Here is a 21,315-nt window from a genome sequence, read left to right as displayed (position 1 = left end):
TTATACTTACCAGAACCTTGTTATACTTACCAGAACCTTTTAATACTTACCAGAACCTTGTTATACTTACCAGAACCCTGTTATCCTTACCAGAACCTTGTTATACTTACCAGAACCTTTTAATACTTACCAGAACCTTGTTATTCTTACCAGAACCCTTGTTATTCTTACCAGAACCTTGTTATACTTACCAGAACCCTGTGATACTTACCGGAACCCTGTTATACGTACCGGAACCTTGTTATACTTACCGGAACCCTGTTATACTTACCGGAACCCTGTTATGCTTACCGGAACCCTGTTATCCTTACCAGAACCCTGTTATACTTACCAGAACCTTTTAATACTTACCAGAACCCTGTTATACTCACCAGAACCCTGTTATACTCACCAGAACCCTGTTATACTTACCAGAACCTTGTTATACTCACCAGAACCCTGTTATACTTACCAGAACCCTGTTATACTTACCAGAACCCTGTTATACTCACCAGAACCCTGTTATACTCACCAGAACCATGTTATACTCACCAGAACCCTGTTATACTTACCAGAACCCTTGTTGTTCTTACCAGAACCCTGTTATACTTACCATAACCTTGTAATACTTACCAGAACCCTGTTATACTTACCAGAACCTTGTAATACTTACCAGAACCTTGTAATACTTACCAGAACCTTGTAATACTTACCAGAACCTTGTTATACTTACCAGAACCCTGTTATCCTTACCAGAACCTTTTAATACTTACCAGAACCCTGTTATACTCACCAGAACCCTGTTATACTTACCAGAACCTTGTTATACTTACCAGAACCTTGTAATACTTACCAGAACCTTGCAATACTTACCAGAACCTTGTTATACTTACCAGAACCCTGTTATCCTTACCAGAACCTTTTAATACTTACCAGAACCCTGTTATACTCACCAGAACCCTGCTATACTTACCAGAACCTTGTTATACTCACCAGAACCCTGTTATCCTTACCAGAACCTTTTAATACTTACCAGAACCCTGTCATACTCACCAGAACCCTGTTATACTTACCAGAGCCTTGTTATACTCACCAGAACCCTGTTATACTTACCGGAACCCTTGTTGTTCTTACCAGAACCCTGTTATACTTGCCAGAACCCTGTTATACTAATCCGAACTGCATGTTCTCTATCCGCCAGTGAACATTGTCCAGCCAAAGAGCCATTATTCGGAACCCAATGTAATAAACTAGTAATGCTAATTCCACAGAAAAATACCAACATCATATCATTACACTGAGCTGCACTTGGATCGGAAGAGCCATTATTCGGAACCCAATGTAATAAACTAGTAATGCTAATTCCACGACAGTAGTTTAGGAACAAGACAGTAGTTTAGGAATTGTTAGTTAGATTACTTGTTGGTTATTACTGCATTGTCGGAACTAGAAGCACAAGCATTTTGCTACACTCGCATTAACATCTGCTAACCATGTGTATGTGACAAATAAGATTTGATTTGATTTGAACGGAATCATGTCTTTACATAAAGACACCATGGAGCCGGTGTGAGATGTGGGGTTAGGGAACGTACCCCAATTCAGGAATGGGATACACCACTGTACTCCAAATGTTACCTTAATCCACATGGCTTCGTTGAAAAGATGGAAATACTGCTCGTTTTTGGGGGGGAACTGCCCCTTTTTCATCATCATGCTAGTTAGTGGTAGCCACAGTCATATTATGGAAAGTTGAACAACATAGGAGCTGATTATCAGCTGATATCACTAAGTGCTTATTACAGAAACCCAGCCTGAACAAAAAAAAACAGCAAGCAATGCAGATGTAGAAGCATGGTGGCTAGGACAAACTCCCTAGAAAGGCCAAAACCTAGGAAGAAACCTAAAGAGGAACCAGGCTATGTGGGGTGGCCAGTCCTCTTCTGGCTGTGCCGGGTGGAGATTAATAACAGAACATGGGGCCAAGATGTTCAAATGTTCATAGATGACCAGCAGGGTCAAATAATAATTAACTCAGTGGTTGTCGAGGGTGCAACAAGTCAGCACCTCATGAGTAAATGTCAGTTGGCTTGATGTATCAGTGTGATAAATAAAATTGGAGTACAGTTACCTAAATTAGCTATCTCCAGTCTGACCGGGACAATTAGCCTGGGCCAGACAGCCCTGAAGATTTGTAGCTAACTAGCTAGCTGATACCTTCCAGTTGAATTTGTTAATTTTCTCTCTCCCGCGTTTAGCAGTTGGCTAAGTGGCTTATAGCTGCTTAGCTAGCTAATTACGAGATTGACGTTAAAAATATGGTTATTACAAGTGTGGGTGTGTCAAAAAAGATAGCTAGCTATCACGGTTAGCCACAGCTAACTAGCTAAGTAGCAAGCTATTTTTAGCCAAAACATTTAGCAAACTATTATGCAGAATGTGCCCGTTTTGAAATTCTATCTTTCTCTAAAGTCTAGGTTGAAGATGGCAAGCCCAACCTATTTTAATGTAAAGCTAAATACGAAACTGAAATATATTAGGGTTATGACTTTATATTTAATGCCATTTTAAATGACCATTCTAGGATATGGTGTGTGGGCTGTAAAAAAGTGCTTGTTTCTCTGTTGTTGATTAAGTATAATTATTATTAATTAATTAATTATTACATGATGTTGGTTTTGGGGGTTGGCTTCTGATCCCCAGTACGTACCTGTAATCCCACCCATCTGTAGTTCACCAGGGGCTTCTGATCCCTGTAATCCCACCCATCTGTAGTTCACCAGGGGCTTCTGCTTCCTGTAATCCCACCCATCTGTAGTTCACCAGGGGCTTCTGCTTCCTGTAATTCCACACATCTGTAGTTCACCAGGGGCTTCTCATCCTGTTTCCCTGTAATCCCACCCATCTGTAGTTCACCAGGGGCTTCTGCTTCCCTGTAATCCCACCCATCTGAAGTTCACCAGGGGCTTCTGATCCCTGTAATTCCACACATCTGTAGTTCACCAGGGGCTTCTGATCCCTGTAATCCCACCCATCTGTAGTTCACCAGGGGCTTCTCATCCTGTTTCTCTGTAATCCCACCCATCTGTAGTTCACCAGGGGCTTCTCATCCTGTTTCCCTGTAATCCCACCCATCTGTAGTTCACCAGGGGCTTCTCATCCTGTTTCTCTGTAATCCCACCCATCTGTAGTTCACCAGGGGCTTCTCATCCTGTTTCTCTGTAATCCCATCCATCTGTAGTTCACCAGGGGCTTCTGATCCCTGTAATCCCACCCATCTGTAGTTCACCAGGGGCTTCTGATCCCTGTAATCCCACCCATCTGTAGTTCACCAGGGGCTTCTGATCCCTGTAATCCCACACATCTGTAGTTCACCAGGGGCTTCTGATCCCTGTAATCCCATCCATCTGAAGTTCACCAGGGGCTTCTCATCCTGTTTCCCTGTAATCCCACACATCTGTAGTTCACCAGGGGCTTCTCATCCCGTTTCCCTGTAATCCCACCCATCTGTAGTTCACCAGGGGCTTCTGATCCTGTTTCCCTGTAATCCCATCCATCTGTAGTTCACCAGGGGCTTCTGATCCCTGTAAGCCCACCCATCTGTAGTTCACCAGGGGCTTCTCATCCTGTTTCCCTGTAATCCCACCCATCTGTAGTTCACCAGGGGCTTCTCATCCCGTTTCCCTGTAATCCCACCCATCTGTAGTTCACCAGGGGCTTCTCATCCCGTTTCCCTGTAATCCCACACATCTGTAGTTCATCGTATGTGTGTGTGCTCAGGGCCTCACCATCCATAAAGCCAGAGTCTTCAAGGATAAGATCCGTTTAATTAACCCCTACTCTAAGATGCTTTAAGGGTCTGGGCCCTGATCTCTGGGCCCTGATCTCTGGGCCCTGATCTCTGGAGTCTGGCCTGAATCCTCCTGACTCACAAGCTGTCTCTGCTACTCTAAAGTGTCTAGTTAAAAGAGAAGTTCACTATTTTACAACTTGATGTTAGATGGTTCCTCAACCTGAAATGTAGTCTATGGGGCCAAGAGAAACTGAACCACAGATTTTGTTTTCTATAAACAGAAATTAAACTTCAGGTAACTTTAACCATTGCTAATGAAAGCATAAATGGATTTTTGTTGTTGTTGTCTAAATCACCAGAAATCAACTCCATATTTGGTTCGATCTTTACGTCAAGGTGATTTTGTCCATTTTTAAAACACGCCTCATCACATCTATGTTTTTAGCTAGCGGTTGCTAAAGTTAGCTTAAGGTTAATGGCTGGCCGATCAGCAGTTGCTATGTCTATTTTTGGATTTAGTAACTATGAACCCATTTGATTCCCAAACGGAATCTGTTATGGATTTATTTTATTTTCTATTTTTTGCAGAAAGCTTCTTCTTTTCTTTTGTGACTCTTTATTTTTTAAATGTATTTATTTAACGAGGCAAGTCAGTTAAGAATAAATTCTTATTTTCAATGACGGCCTAGGAACAGTGGGGTTAACTGCCTGTTCAGGGGCAGAACGACAGATTTGTACCTTGTCAGCTTGGGGATTTAAACTTGCAACCTTTCGGCTGCTAGTCCAACGCTCTAACCACTAGGCTACGCTGCCGCCCCCCCGACTCTAGTGCAGGTACTTTATTTAATACAATTTGGGAACATGGTTTTATGTAAATAAATGCTTAATCCTGTTTTTTATTTTTTATTTCACCTTTATTTAACCAGGTAGGCCAGTTGAGAACACCTTTATTTAACCAGGTAGGCTAGTTGAGAACACCTTTATTTAACCAGGTAGGCTAGTTGAGAACACCTTTATTTAACCAGGTAGGCTAGTTGAGAACACCTTTATTTAACCAGGTAGGCCAGTTGAGAACACCTTTATTTAACCAGGTAGGCTAGTTGAGAACACCTTTATTTAACCAGGTAGGCTAGTTGAGAACACCTTTATTTAACCAGGTAGGCCAGTTAAGAACACCTTTATTTAACCAGGTAGGCTAGTTGAGAACACCTTTATTTAACCAGGTAGGCCAGTTGAGAACACCTTTATTTAACCAGGTAGGCTAGTTGAGAACACCTTTATTTAACCAGGTAGGCTAGTTGAGAACACCTTTATTTAACCAGGTAGGCCAGTTAAGAACACCTTTATTTAACCAGGTAGGCTAGTTGAGAACACCTTTATTTAACCAGGTAGGCTAGTTGAGAACAAGTTCTCAATTGCAACTGCGACCTGGCCAAGATAAAGCTTAGCAGTGTGAACAGACAACACAGAGTTACACATGGAGTAAACAATTAACAAGTCAATAACACAGTACAAAAAAGGCGAGTCTATATACATTGTGTGCAAAAGGCATGAGGAGGTAGGCAAATAATTACAACCTTGCAGATTAGCACTGGAGTGATAAATGATCAGATGGTCATGTACAGGTAGAGATACTGGTGTGCAAAAGAGCAGAAAAGTAAATAAATAAAAACAGTGTGGGGATGAGGTAGGTGAAAATGGGTGGGTTATTTACCAATAGATTATGTACAGCTGCAGCGATCGGTTAGCTGCTCAGATAGCAGATGTTTAAAGTTGGTGAGGGAGATAAAAGTCTCCAACTTCAGGGATTTTTGCAATTCGTTCCAGTCACAGTCACTACTTTATTTAATACAATTTGGGAACATGGTTTTATGTAAATAAATGCTTAATCCTGTGTATTAGATAACAATGAATCTACGGTTATATTTTGTTCCATTCATCATCCATTAACTCTCTGATGCAAATCCAAACAAAGTGTTAGAGTTGGTCAGGGTGGGGCTGACTGTTTTGCTTTTTAGTGCCCAATGCAATTATACTTTGCAATCAACAACATTAAACACATAAATACTCTGAGGCTCCTTCTACGCTGTCTAAGTAGCATCCTGTCCTGACTAGCTGTCTACCAGTCCACTGACTAGCTGTCTACCAGTCCACTGACTAGCTGTCTAACCAGTCCACTGACTAGCTATCTACCAGTCCACTGACTAGTTGTCTACCAGTCCACTGACTAGCTGTCTACCAGTCCACTGACTAGCTGTCTACCAGTCCACTGACTAGCTGTCTACCAGTCCACTGACTAGCTGTCTACCAGTCCACTGACTAGCTGTCTACCTGTCCACTGACTAGCTATCTACCAGTCCACTGACTAGCTGTCTACCTGTCCACTGACTAGCTATCTACCAGTCCACTGACTAGCTGTCTACCAGTCCTCTGACTAGCTGTCTACCAGTCCTCTGACTAGCTGTCTACCAGTCCACTGACTAGCTGTCTACCAGTCCACTGACTAGCTGTCTACCAGTCCACTGACTAGCTGTCTACCCAGTCCACTGACTAGCTGTCTACCAGTCCACTGACTAGCTGTCTACCAGTCCACTGACTAGCTGTCTACCAGTCCACTGACTAGCTATCTACCAGTCCACTGACTAGTTGTCTACCAGTCCACTGACTAGCTGTCTACCAGTCCACTGACTAGCTGTCTACCAGTCCACTGACTAGTTGTCTACCAGTCCACTGACTAGTTGTCTACCAGTCCACTGACTAGCTGTCTACCAGTCCACTGACTAGCTGTCTACCAGTCCACTGACTAGCTGTCTACCAGTCCTCTGAGGTAGTAGGGAGGAACCCATAGCATCCTGTCCTGACTAGCTGTCTACCAGTCCACTGACTAGCTGTCTACCAGTCCACTGACTAGCTGTCTACCAGTCCTCTGACTAGCTGTCTACCAGTCCACTGACTAGCTGTCTACCAGTCCACTGAGGTAGTAGGGAGGAACCCATAGCATCCTGTCCTGACTAGCTGTCTACCAGTCCACTGACTAGCTGTCTACCAGTCCACTGACTAGCTGTCTACCAGTCCACTGACTAGCTATCTACCAGTCCACTGACTAGCTATCTACCAGTCCACTGACTAGCTGTCTACCAGTCCACTGACTAGCTGTCTACCAGTCCACTGACTAGCTGTCTACCAGTCCACTGACTAGCTATCTACCAGTCCACTGACTAGCTATCTACCAGTCCACTGACTAGCTGTCTACCAGTCCACTGACTAGCTATCTACCAGTCCACTGACTAGCTGTCTACCAGTCCACTGACTAGCTGTCTACCAGTCCACTGACTAGCTGTCTACCAGTCCACTGACTAGCTGTCTACCAGTCCACTGACTAGCTGTCTACCAGTTCACTGACTAGCTGTCTACCAGTCCACTGACTAGCTGTCTACCAATCCACTGACTAGCTGTCTACCAGTCCACTGACTAGCTGTCTAACCAGTCCACTGACTAGCTATCTACCAGTCCACTGACTAGCTGTCTACCAGTCCACTGACTAGCTGTCTACCAGTCCTCTGACTAGCTGTCTACCAGTCCACTGACTAGTTGTCTACCTGTCCACTGACTAGCTGTCTACCAGTCCTCTGACTAGCTGTCTACCAGTCCACTGACTAGCTGTCTACCTGTCCACTGACTAGCTGTCTACCAGTCCTCTGAGGTAGTAGGGAGGAACCCATAGCATCCTGTCCTGACTAGCTGTCTACCAGTCCACTGACTAGCTGTCTACCAGTCCACTGACTAGCTGTCTACCAGTCCTCTGAGGTAGTAGGGAGGAACCCATAGCATCCTGTCCTGACTAGCTGTCTACCAGTCCACTGACTAGCTGTCTACCAGTCCACTGACTAGCTGTCTACCAGTCCTCTGACTAGCTGTCTACCTGTCCACTGACTAGCTGTCTACCAGTCCTCTGACTAGCTGTCTACCAGTCCACTGACTAGCTGTCTACCAGTCCACTGACTAGCTGTCTACCAGTCCACTGACTAGCTGTCTACCAGTCCACTGACTAGCTGTCTACCAGTCCACTGACTAGCTGTCTACCAGTCCACTGACTAGCTGTCTACCTGTCCACTGACTAGCTGTCTACCTGTCCACTGACTAGCTGTCTACCAGTCCACTGAGGTAGTAGGGAGGAACCCATAGCATCCTGTCCTGACTAGCTATCTACCAGTCCACTGACTAGTTGTCTACCAGTCCACTGACTAGCTGTCTACCAGTCCACTGACTAGCTGTCTACCAGTCCACTGACTAGCTGTCTACCTGTCCACTGACTAGCTATCTACCAGTCCACTGACTAGCTGTCTACCTGTCCACTGACTAGCTGTCTACCAGTCCTCTGACTAGTTGTCTACCAGTCCACTGACTAGCTGTCTACCAGTCCACTGACTAGCTGTCTACCAATCCACTGACTAGCTGTCTACCAGTCCACTGACTAGCTATCTACCAGTCCACTGACTAGCTGTCTACCAGTCCACTGACTAGCTATATACCAGTCCACTGACTAGCTGTCTACCAGTCCACTGACTAGCTGTCTACCAGTCCACTGACTAGCTATCTACCAATCCACTGACTAGCTGTCTACCAGTCCACTGACTAGCTATCTACCAGTCCACTGACTAGCTGTCTACCAGTCCACTGACTAGCTATATACCAGTCCACTGACTAGCTGTCTACCAGTCCACTGACTAGCTATCTACCAGTCCACTGACTAGCTGTCTACCAGTCCACTGACTAGCTGTCTACCAGTCCACTGACTAGCTGTCTACCAGTCCACTGACTAGCTGTCTACCAGTCCACTGACTAGCTGTCTACCAGTCCACTGACTAGCTATCTACCAGTCCACTGACTAGCTGTCTACCAGTCCACTGACTAGCTGTCTACCAGTCCACTGACTAGCTGTCTACCAGTCCACTGACTAGCTGTCTACCAGTCCACTGACTAGCTGTCTACCAGTCCTCTGACTAGCTGTCTACCAGTCCACTGACTAGCTGTCTACCAGTCCTCTGACTAGCTGTCTACCAGTCCACTGACTAGCTGTCTACCAGTCCACTGAGGTAGTAGGGAGGAACCCATAGCATCCTGTCCTGACTAGCTGTCTACCAGTCCACTGACTAGCTGTCTACCAGTCCACTGACTAGCTGTCTACCAGTCCACTGACTAGCTGTCTACCAGTCCACTGACTAGCTGTCTACCAGTCCTCTGACTAGCTGTCTACCAGTCCACTGACTAGCTGTCTACCAGTCCTCTGACTAGCTGTCTACCAGTCCACTGACTAGCTGTCTACCAGTCCACTGAGGTAGTAGGGAGGAACCCATAGCATCCTGTCCTGACTAGCTGTCTACCAGTCCACTGACTAGCTGTCTACCAGTCCACTGACTAGCTGTCTACCAGTTCACTGACTAGCTGTCTACCAGTCCACTGACTAGCTGTCTACCAGTCCGCTGACTAGCTGTCTACCAGTCCACTGACTAGCTGTCTACCAGTCCTCTGAGGTAGTAGGGAGGAACCCATAGCATCCTGTCCTGACTAGCTGTCTACCAGTCCTCTGACTAGCTGTCTACCAGTTCACTGACTAGCTGTCTACCAGTCCACTGACTAGCTGTCTACCAGTCCACTGACTAGCTGTCTACCAGTCCACTGACTAGCTGTCTACCAGTCCACTGACTAGCTGTCTACCAGTCCTCTGACTAGCTGTCTACCTGTCCACTGACTAGCTGTCTACCAGTCCTCTGACTAGCTGTCTACCAGTCCACTGACTAGTTGTCTACCTGTCCACTGACTAGCTGTCTACCAGTCCTCTGACTAGCTGTCTACCAGTCCACTGACTAGCTGTCTACCTGTCCACTGACTAGCTGTCTACCAGTCCTCTGAGGTAGTAGGGAGGAACCCATAGCATCCTGTCCTGACTAGCTGTCTACCAGTCCACTGACTAGCTGTCTACCAGTCCACTGACTAGCTGTCTACCAGTCCTCTGAGGTAGTAGGGAGGAACCCATAGCATCCTGTCCTGACTAGCTGTCTACCAGTCCACTGACTAGCTGTCTACCAGTCCACTGACTAGCTGTCTACCAGTCCTCTGACTAGCTGTCTACCTGTCCACTGACTAGCTGTCTACCAGTCCTCTGACTAGCTGTCTACCAGTCCACTGACTAGCTGTCTACCAGTCCACTGACTAGCTGTCTACCAGTCCACTGACTAGCTGTCTACCAGTCCACTGACTAGCTGTCTACCAGTCCACTGACTAGCTGTCTACCAGTCCACTGACTAGCTGTCTACCTGTCCACTGACTAGCTGTCTACCTGTCCACTGACTAGCTGTCTACCAGTCCACTGAGGTAGTAGGGAGGAACCCATAGCATCCTGTCCTGACTAGCTATCTACCAGTCCACTGACTAGTTGTCTACCAGTCCACTGACTAGCTGTCTACCAGTCCACTGACTAGCTGTCTACCAGTCCACTGACTAGCTGTCTACCTGTCCACTGACTAGCTATCTACCAGTCCACTGACTAGCTGTCTACCTGTCCACTGACTAGCTGTCTACCAGTCCTCTGACTAGTTGTCTACCAGTCCACTGACTAGCTGTCTACCAGTCCACTGACTAGCTGTCTACCAATCCACTGACTAGCTGTCTACCAGTCCACTGACTAGCTATCTACCAGTCCACTGACTAGCTGTCTACCAGTCCACTGACTAGCTATATACCAGTCCACTGACTAGCTGTCTACCAGTCCACTGACTAGCTGTCTACCAGTCCACTGACTAGCTATCTACCAATCCACTGACTAGCTGTCTACCAGTCCACTGACTAGCTATCTACCAGTCCACTGACTAGCTGTCTACCAGTCCACTGACTAGCTATATACCAGTCCACTGACTAGCTGTCTACCAGTCCACTGACTAGCTATCTACCAGTCCACTGACTAGCTGTCTACCAGTCCACTGACTAGCTGTCTACCAGTCCACTGACTAGCTGTCTACCAGTCCACTGACTAGCTGTCTACCAGTCCACTGACTAGCTGTCTACCAGTCCACTGACTAGCTATCTACCAGTCCACTGACTAGCTGTCTACCAGTCCACTGACTAGCTGTCTACCAGTCCACTGACTAGCTGTCTACCAGTCCACTGACTAGCTGTCTACCAGTCCACTGACTAGCTGTCTACCAGTCCTCTGACTAGCTGTCTACCAGTCCACTGACTAGCTGTCTACCAGTCCTCTGACTAGCTGTCTACCAGTCCACTGACTAGCTGTCTACCAGTCCACTGAGGTAGTAGGGAGGAACCCATAGCATCCTGTCCTGACTAGCTGTCTACCAGTCCACTGACTAGCTGTCTACCAGTCCACTGACTAGCTGTCTACCAGTCCACTGACTAGCTGTCTACCAGTCCACTGACTAGCTGTCTACCAGTCCTCTGACTAGCTGTCTACCAGTCCACTGACTAGCTGTCTACCAGTCCTCTGACTAGCTGTCTACCAGTCCACTGACTAGCTGTCTACCAGTCCACTGAGGTAGTAGGGAGGAACCCATAGCATCCTGTCCTGACTAGCTGTCTACCAGTCCACTGACTAGCTGTCTACCAGTCCACTGACTAGCTGTCTACCAGTTCACTGACTAGCTGTCTACCAGTCCACTGACTAGCTGTCTACCAGTCCGCTGACTAGCTGTCTACCAGTCCACTGACTAGCTGTCTACCAGTCCTCTGAGGTAGTAGGGAGGAACCCATAGCATCCTGTCCTGACTAGCTATCTACCAGTCCACTGACTAGCTGTCTACCAGTCCACTGACTAGTTGTCTACCAGTCCACTGACTAGCTGTCTACCAGTCCACTGACTAGTTGTCTACCAGTCCACTGACTAGCTGTCTACCAGTCCACTGACTAGCTGTCTACCAGTCCACTGACTAGCTGTCTACCAGTCCACTGACTAGCTATATACCAGTCCACTGACTAGCTGTCTACCTGTCCACTGACTAGCTATCTACCAGTCCACTGACTAGCTATCTACCAGTCCACTGACTAGCTGTCTACCTGTCCACTGACTAGCTGTCTACCTGTCCACTGACTAGCTGTCTACCTGTCCACTGACTAGCTGTCTACCTGTCCACTGACTAGCTGTCTACCTGTCCACTGACTAGCTGTCTACCAGTCCTCTGACTAGCTGTCTACCAGTCCACTGACTAGCTGTCTACCTGTCCACTGACTAGCTGTCTACCTGTCCACTGACTAGCTGTCTACCAGTCCGCTGACTAGCTGTCTACCAGTCCACTGACTAGCTGTCTACCAGTCCTCTGACTAGCTGTCTACCAGTCCACTGACTAGCTGTCTACCAGTCCTCTGACTAGCTGTCTACCAGTCCTCTGACTAGCTGTCTACCAATCCACTGACTAGCTATCTACCAGTCCTCTGACTAGCTGTCTACCAGTCCACTGACTAGTTGTCTCCCAGTCCTCTGAGGTAGTAGTGAGGAACCCATAGCATCCTGTCCTGACTAGCTGTCTACCAGTCCACTGAGGTAGTAGGGAGGAACCCATAGCATCCTGTCCTGACTAGCTATATACCAGTCCACTGACTAGCTGTCTTCCAGTCCTCTGACTAGCTGTCTACCAGTCCACTGACTAGCTGTCTACCTGTCCACTGACTAGCTATCTACCAGTCCACTGACTAGCTGTCTACCAGTCCACTGACTAGCTATCTACCAGTCCACTGACTAGCTGTCTACCAGTCCACTGACTAGTTGTCTACCAGTCCACTGACTAGCTGTCTACCAGTCCTCTGAGGTAGTAGGGAGGAACCCATAGCATCCTGTCCTGACTAGCTATATACCAGTCCACTGACTAGCTGTCTACCTGTCCACTGACTAGCTATCTACCAGTCCACTGACTAGCTGTCTACCAGTCCACTGACTAGCTGTCTACCAGTCCTCTGAGGTAGTAGGGAGGAACCCATAGCATCCTGTCCTGACTAGCTATATACCAGTCCACTGACTAGCTGTCTACCTGTCCACTGACTAGCTATCTACCAGTCCACTGACTAGCTGTCTACCAGTCCTCTGAGGTAGTAGGGAGGAACCCATAGCATCCTGTCCTGACTAGCTGTCTACCAGTCCACTGACTAGCTGTCTTCCAGTCCTCTGACTAGCTGTCTACCAGTCCACTGACTAGCTGTCTACCAGTCCACTGACTAGCTGTCTACCAGTCCACTGAGGTAGTAGGGAGGAACCCATAGCATCCTGTCCTGACTAGCTGTCTACCAGTTCACTGACTAGCTGTCTACCAGTCCACTGACTAGCTGTCTACCAGTCCACTGACTAGCTGTCTACCAGTCCTCTGAGGTAGTAGGGAGGAACCCATAGCATCCTGTCCTGACTAGCTGTCTACCAGTCCACTGACTAGCTGTCTACCAGTCCACTGACTAGCTGTCTACCAGTCCACTGACTAGCTGTCTACCAGTCCACTGAGGTAGTAGGGAGGAACCCATAGCATCCTGTCCTGACTAGCTGTCTACCAGTTCACTGACTAGCTGTCTACCAGTCCACTGACTAGCTGTCTACCAGTCCACTGACTAGCTGTCTACCAGTCCTCTGAGGTAGTAGGGAGGAACCCATAGCATCCTGTCCTGACTAGCTGTCTACCAGTCCACTGACTAGCTGTCTACCAGTCCACTGACTAGCTGTCTACCAGTCCACTGACTAGCTGTCTACCAGTCCACTGACTAGCTGTCTACCAGTCCACTGACTAGCTGTCTACCAGTCCACTGACTAGCTGTCTACCAGTCCACTGACTAGCTGTCTACCAGTCCACTGACTAGCTGTCTACCAGTCCACTGAGGTAGTAGGGAGGAACCCATAACATCCTGTCCTGACTAGCTGTCTACCAGTCCACTGACTAGCTGTCTACCAGTCCACTGACTAGCTGTCTACCAGTCCACTGACTAGCTGTCTACCAGTCCACTGACTAGCTGTCTACCAGTCCACTGACTAGCTGTCTACCAGTCCACTGACTAGCTGTCTACCAGTCCACTGACTAGCTGTCTACCAGTCCACTGACTAGCTGTCTACCAGTCCTCTGAAGTAGTAGGGAGGAACCCATAGCATCCTGTCCTGACTAGCTGTTTACCAGTCCTCTGAGGTAGTAGGGAGGAACCCATAGCACCCTGTCCTGACTGTTTACCACTGAGGTATGCAGAGCCATTGAAGAGGATCAACAGCCTGATCAACTCTATTTGAAGGAAATGTTTCGTGCTGCATGAGGCAAATGGTCACATCAAGTCCCGGCCAAGGATATTCAGAGACCACTGCTGCGTTGTCTTGGCTGTGTGCTTAGTGTCGTTGTCCTGTTGGAAAGGTGAACTTTCACCACAGTCTGAGGTCCTGAGCGCTTTGGAGCAGGTTTTCATCAAGCGTCTCTCTCTGTATTTTACTCCGTTTGTCTTTCCCTTGATCCTGACTAGTCTCCCAGTCCTTGCTACTGAAAAACATCCCTACAGCATGATGCTGCACCACTACCATGCTTCAACATAGGGATGGTGCCAGGTTTCCTCCAGACGTGATGCTGCCACCGCCATGCTTCACCGTAGGGATGGTGCCAGGTTTCCTCCAGACGTGACGCTTGGCTTTCAGGTCCAAAGAGTTCAATCTTGGTTTCATCAGACCAGAGAGTCTTTCTCATGGTCTGAGAGTCCTTTAGGCGCCTTTTGGCAAACTCCAAGCAGGCTGTCATGTGCCTTTTTACTGAGGAGTGGCTTCCGTCTGACCACTCTACCGTAAAGGCCTGATTGGTGGAGTGCTGCAGAGATGGCTGTCCTTCTGGAAGGTTCTCCCATCTCCAAAGAGGAACTCGGGAGCTCTGTCAGAGTGACCATCGGGTTCTTGGTCACCTCTTGGGTTGCAAAGGGTCAAAAAAATGTCCTGAATTTTCATAGTTTAATTCCAGGGTTTAACTTCCTATTTGGTCAAACTATCCCCAATTCAATGGAATTGCAACCCTCACAGTGCATTCTTCCATAACATGTACAGCTGATTCTTTAACATCTTGCACACTAACGAGATGCTATTGAGCCCACACTAGTACACTGTCTGAGCCAAGGACTACATGCTTTCTGGTAAGTTTTGATTACAATACTGGGTGGGGTGAATATATTATGACATAAATTATTTATTTTTTGTTAACTAGTAAATCGTAGCCTACAGCAAAGTGTGTTTAAATCATTTCTAACTTGTTAACAATTTCTGTTAGTTAGCAAAAAAAAACTACCATGTGGGTTTTTAGCTTGCTTGAGCCTGCTAGCTGAGAAGACAGACAGGACAACAGACACACTGGTTGCATTGCAGATGAGCTGAAGGCGTCATCAATGATCTTGGACCACAGAAGGTATTTGCAGTGGTAAACAGACAATGATGGGAACATGAAGACTGCTTGGTCTAAAGTGGAAGGAGTCCTACCCTCACATCACACCCATTGGCTGTGCTGCTCATGCATTGAATCTGCTCCTCAAGGACATCATGGCACTGAAAACAATGGATAGAATCTACAAGAGAGCCAAGGAAATGGTTAGGTAGGTGAAGGGTCATCAAGTTAAAGCAGTTATCTCCCTCACCAAGTAAAGTGAGAGGAAAATGTTGAGGCTGCACAGCAACACCCGTTGGGGTGGTGTTGTCATCTGGTTTCTCCTGGAGGGGAAGGAGCCTCTCTAAGAAATGGCCATATCACAGTCTGCCGATATGGACAGCCCCATCAAGAGGATCCTCCTGGAAGATGTATTTTGGGAGAGAGTGGTAAGCAGCCTGAAACCTATAGCAGTAACCATTGCACAGATTGTGGGAGACAATGTCATCCTGTCTGATGTTCAGACTCTGCTGTAAGAGAAGAACTGCCCTGCCCACTTCACAGTTTCTCCAAGCAGAGGAAATGGCAGTTCTGAAATACGTCAAAAAGCGTGAAGACTTCTGCCTGAAGCCCAAGTATGCTGGCAAGATAACGGATAAATAACATTTAAAAAAGAGCATCCGGTCTGGTGCAGAGATCAACAAAGCCCATGGTGTCATCACTACCGTGTCTCGGTGAAGCGTCATCATGTCCATGGAAGTCTGAGAGGAAGACAACCACAGCTTTAGTTTCTAGACTTCTCCTCTGAGGTAACTCTGTGTCTTCCTTTCCTGTGGCGGTCCTCATGAGAGACAGTTTCATCATAGCGCTTGATGTTTTTTTGCAACTGCACTTGAAGGAACTTTCAAATTTCTTGAAACGTTACGGATTGACTGACCTTCATGTCTTCATCACACCTCCTCCTCCATGCTTCACAGTGGGAACCACACATGCTGTGTGGTCATCTGTTTACCTACTGACCTTCATGTCTTAAAGTAATGATGGACTGTTGTTTCTTTTTGCTTATTTGAGCTGTTCTTGCCATAATATGGACTTGGTCTTTTACCAAATAGGGTTATCTTCTGTATACCCCCCCTACCTTGTCACAACACAACTGACTGGCTGAAACGCATTAAGAAGGAAATAAATTCCACAAATCCAAACAAGACACATGTTAATTGAAATTCATTCCAGGTGACTACCTCATGAAGCTGGTTGAGAGAATGCCAAGAATATGGAAAGCCGTCGTCAATGCAAAATGTGGCTACTTTGAAGAATATAAAATTTGTTTTGATTTAACACTTTTTTTTGTTGTTGTTTCCATGTGTTATTTCATAGTTTTGATGTCTTCACTATTATTCTACAATATAGAAAATAGTAAAAATAAAGAAATCCTTGAATGAGTAGGTTTCAACTTTTGATTGGTACTGTGTGTATATGGATGGATGGGAATGATGTAGACTATATGAATAGAACATGTGACCGACTGGTTCGGTTTTATGTAGCAAAATTTGAAGTTGTGTTTAAAAAAGAAAAATTACATTTTTTTTACATTGGATAAAAGTAGAGAACATTTTATATCATACACTACAGTTGAGGAACAATGGGGAAAGTAATTCTGCTTAGTAAGTTGATGAACTTGTAACCTTACTTTTGAGAAAATGGCCCTTGGAATGTTTTGGTACCTACTGCTGGAGAACTCTTCTTTGTCTTCGCCCATTCAGCATTGTTCATTCTTAAGCTTTAGCTACGTGTGAGGCCATGTACTAAACAACTCTGAAATCAGAGTAGATAGCCAGAGTGAATTTACCAGCTACGTCTGTCGGCAGTCGTACCGCAGTGACATCATGAACATTCTATTGAAATAGTTATTTGCATAGTGAAGTCTTTTTGTTTAGACATGTCGCTAGCTAGCTTAACATTGAACCATCATCTCAACTCATAAAGTTTCTATCCTGCATGAATCTGACGGTAGATAACCAACCGGGTTCAATGTTAGCTAGCTAACCTTAGGCTATAACTAGCAATGCAAATTGCTCTCAGATACAAATAATTTTCCTACACAGATCGTACACGGAACGTTAGCAAGCCAGCCGGCTAACTTTAGCTAGCAAGCTAACAGTACACTTGAACTTGAAATGAAAACGACTTTCTGACTAAAATTAGAAACGTGTAATTACTGAAAATGTAGCTAGCTAGACTCTCATCCTTGTATACATGGATGGACGCTTCTCCCTCTGTCAGGTTGCCCTTAAGTTTGAAGATGTAATCCGGAGGTTTTACACAACAGCCTTCTCTGTGTGTTCGCTTTTATTGACTCTGTCTGCATATTTGCAATCAAACGCCAGAACCTTCTCCATCTCTTTAGCAGTCATACTCTAATTCCATTGATTTCAAACCTCGGTCCTCCAGAAAGTGGAGAGCAACACCTTTTGCAGTTCTACTACGTGATGTCATTATGAAAAGACACGTTCGAAAGGATTATCTGCACGTACTGAGCATGCTTCATGGCAGACCAATCAGAACTCATCTCTCTGCATGTCCAGCCCATCCCCATTATCTCAGCCAATCATGGCTAGCGGGAAGGTTCCTGTCCTTTTTGTTTCCTCCCTCTGGCTAAACCAACCAGGCTTGTCATTTTAACAATTGTATTCGTATTTACAGATGACACGTTTGTTATTAAGGAAAGTTCACATGTCCCAGAAGGCATTTCTGTCCCAGAAGGCATTTCTTCCCCAGAAGGCATTTCTGTCCCAGAAGGCATTTCTGTCCCAGAAGGCATTTCTGTCCCAGAAGGCATGAAATGAGTCACATATCTATGACGAATACGTGTATAGAATAGTAGATGTACAGCAATAGTTATATAGGATGAACCATGACTAGAATACAGTATATACATATGAAGTGGACAGTAGTAGTTAAATAGGACAGGCCTTGACTAGAATACAGTATATACATATGAAGTGGACAGTAGTAGTTATATAGGACAGGCCTTGACTAGAATACAGTATATACATATGAAGTGGACAGTAGTAGTTAAATAGGACAGGCCTGGACTAGAATACAGTATATACACATGAAGTGGACAGTAGTAGTTAAATAGGACAGGCCTTGACTAGAATACAGTATATACATATGAAGTGGACAGTAGTAGTTAAATAGGACAGGCCGTGACTAGAATACAGTATATACATATGAAGTGGACAGTAGTAGTTAAATAGGACAGGCCTTGACTAGAATACAGTATATACATAAGAAGTGGGTAAAACAGTATGTAAATTAATTTTAGTTGTTCTACTCGTGTGTCCTGTTATCCTCCATGTTTATAGTACTGTGAAGCAATAATGCTGATTTTTAAGTCCATTATTTTTGTCTTTCCTTCCTCCCAAAGCAAATGGTGATGAGCCTTCGTGTTTCAGAGCTACAAGTGTTACTCGGCTACGCAGGACGCAACAAACACGGTCGCAAACATCAACTGTTGACCAAAGCCCTGCACCTCCTCAAGGCCGGCTGCAGCCCCGCTGTCCAGATGAAGGTGAAGGAGCTGTATAGACGCCGCTTCCCCGCCAAAATGCTGTCTCCGGTGGATCTGGCCCTGCCCAGTGTCCACTCCACCTCCAGCCTGCCCGGAGGCCTCACCTCGCTGGGGTTCGACAGCCACGGATCCCCCTCGCCTGGCTCTCTGCTGGTGCCCAAACACGAGCTGGGCCTTCACCCCGTACACCCTGACGTGAATCTCCAGAGGCTGCCCTTCTACGACATGTTGGATGAGCTCATCAAACCCACCAGCCTGGGTAAGTGGTGCTTAGACTTAGACACACTGAGTGTACAAAACATTAAGAACACCTTCCTAATATTGCACTCAGAACAGCCTCAATTAGTACGGGACATGGACTCTACAAGGTGTCGAAAGCGTTCCACAGGGATGCTGGCCCCATGTTGGCTCCAATGCTTCCCCACAGTTGTGTCAAGTTGGCTGGATGTTCTTTTGGGTGGTGGACCATTTTTTTATTTAACCTTTATTTAACCAGGCAAGTCAGTTAAGAACAAATTCTTATTTTCAATGACGGCCTGGGAACAGTGGGTTAACTGCCTGTTCAGGGGCAGAACGACAGATTTGTACCTTGTCAGCTCGGGGGTTTGAACTTGCAACCTTCCGGTTACTAGTCCAACGCTCTAACCACTAGGCTACCCTGCCGTTGATACACAAGCTTAAAAACCCCCAGCAGCGTTGCAGTTCTTGACACACTCAAATCGGTGCGCCTGGCACCTACTACCAAACCTCATTCCAAGGCACTTAAATATTTAGTTTTGCCCGTTCACCCTCTGAATGGTCACACATACACAATCTATATAACCATATTCCTATCATATTCATATTCATTTAATATTCATATCATATTCATGTCATATTCATATTAATTTAACATTCATATCCATATCATAATCATATGCATATCATATTAATTTAATATTCATATCATATTCATATTAATTGAATATTCATATCATATTCATATCATATTTAATATTCATATCCATATCATAATCATATTAATTTAATATTCATATCCATATCATATTCATTTAATATTCATTTCATATTAATATCATATCATATTAATGTAATATTCATTTAATATTCATATCATTCTCATATTCATATCATCCCATATCATATTCATATTAATTTAATATCAATTTCATATTCATATCATATTCATGTCATTTTCATATTCATTTAATATCATATTCATTTCATGTCATATTCATTTAATATTCATTTAATATTCATATTCATCATATTCATATCATATTCATGTCATATTCATTTAATATCATATTCATTTCATGTCATATTCATTTAATATTCATTTAATATTCATATCCATATCATATTCATATCATTTTCATGTAATATTCATATCATATTCATTTCATATCATATTCATTTAATTTTCATTTCATATTCATACCCATATCATTTTCATATCATATTCATATAATTTTCATATCATATTCATATCCATATCATATTAATTTAATATTCATTTCACATCATATTCATTTAATATTAATTTCATATTCATTTCATATCCATATCATATACATATCATATTAATTTAATATCATATTCATTTCATATCCATATCATATCATATACATATCATATGCATATATGACTATGCTATATCATAGTCACAGCATATTCATATCATATTCATACCCATATCTTATTCATATCATATTCATATTATTATCATATCCATATCATATATTCATATCATATTCATATCCGTCCCATCTCTTGGTAACCCACAGCGTAACCGGCATTGTAACGGCTGTAACTGAAGTTTGTCTAGTTTTCAGTTGTGAACTTCTCCATTTTCGTACTGACTGTGTTCTTTCTTGTGGGAGGGGAGGGGGGGGGGGGTTGGTAGGATGAAATTGTTCTAGTTCTCTCTCTCTCTCGTCCTCAGCCTCAGACAACAGTCAGCGGTTTCAGGAGACGTGTTATGCCTTTGCATTGACGCCCCAGCAGGTCCAGCAGATCAGCAGCTCCATGTAAGACTGACCCCTATCTACACCGCTAGAACACACCCCTATCTACACCGCTAGAACACACCCCTATCTACACCGCTAGAACACACCCCTATCTACACCGCTAGAACACACCCCTATCTACACCGCTAGAACACACCCCTATCTACACCGCTAGAACACACCCCTATCTACACCGCTAGAACACACCCCTATCTACACCGCTAGAACACACCCCTATCTACACCGCTAGAACACACCCCTATCTACACCGCTAGAACACACCCCTATCTACACCGCTAGAACACACCCCTATCTACACCGCTAGAACACAACCCTATCTACACCGCTAGAACACACCCCTATCTACACCGCTAGAACACACCCCTATCTACACCGCTAGAACACACCCCTATCTACACCGCTAGAACACACCCCTATCTACACCGCTAGAACACACCCCTATCTAGACCGCTAGAACACACCCCTATCTAGACCGCTAGAACACACCCCTATCTAGACCGCTAGAACACACCCCTATCTACACCACTAGAACACACCCCTATCTACACCACTAGACCACACCCCTATCTAGACCAC

The 21,315-nt window shown here is 45.2% G+C and overlaps 1 protein-coding gene across 1 annotated transcript in view; it reads left to right on the top strand.

Moving 5' to 3' along the window:
* The window catches only part of pias1b (protein inhibitor of activated STAT, 1b), a 59,313-nt gene that overhangs the window by 10,722 nt on the left and 27,276 nt on the right, over positions 1-21,315 (top strand). Inside the window, exons 2-3 of the mRNA XM_064990190.1 lie at positions 18,566-18,968; positions 20,655-20,739. Of these exons, the coding sequence (XP_064846262.1) occupies positions 18,566-18,968; positions 20,655-20,739 (488 nt within the window). The remainder of the gene's footprint in view (positions 1-18,565; positions 18,969-20,654; positions 20,740-21,315) is intronic.

Source organism: Oncorhynchus masou, chromosome 15, assembly GCF_036934945.1.
Source record: "Oncorhynchus masou masou isolate Uvic2021 chromosome 15, UVic_Omas_1.1, whole genome shotgun sequence".
NCBI lineage: Eukaryota > Metazoa > Chordata > Actinopteri > Salmoniformes > Salmonidae > Oncorhynchus > Oncorhynchus masou.
Note: the sequence above shows the minus strand (reverse complement) of the source record. Positions and strands in the feature narration are given on the sequence as shown.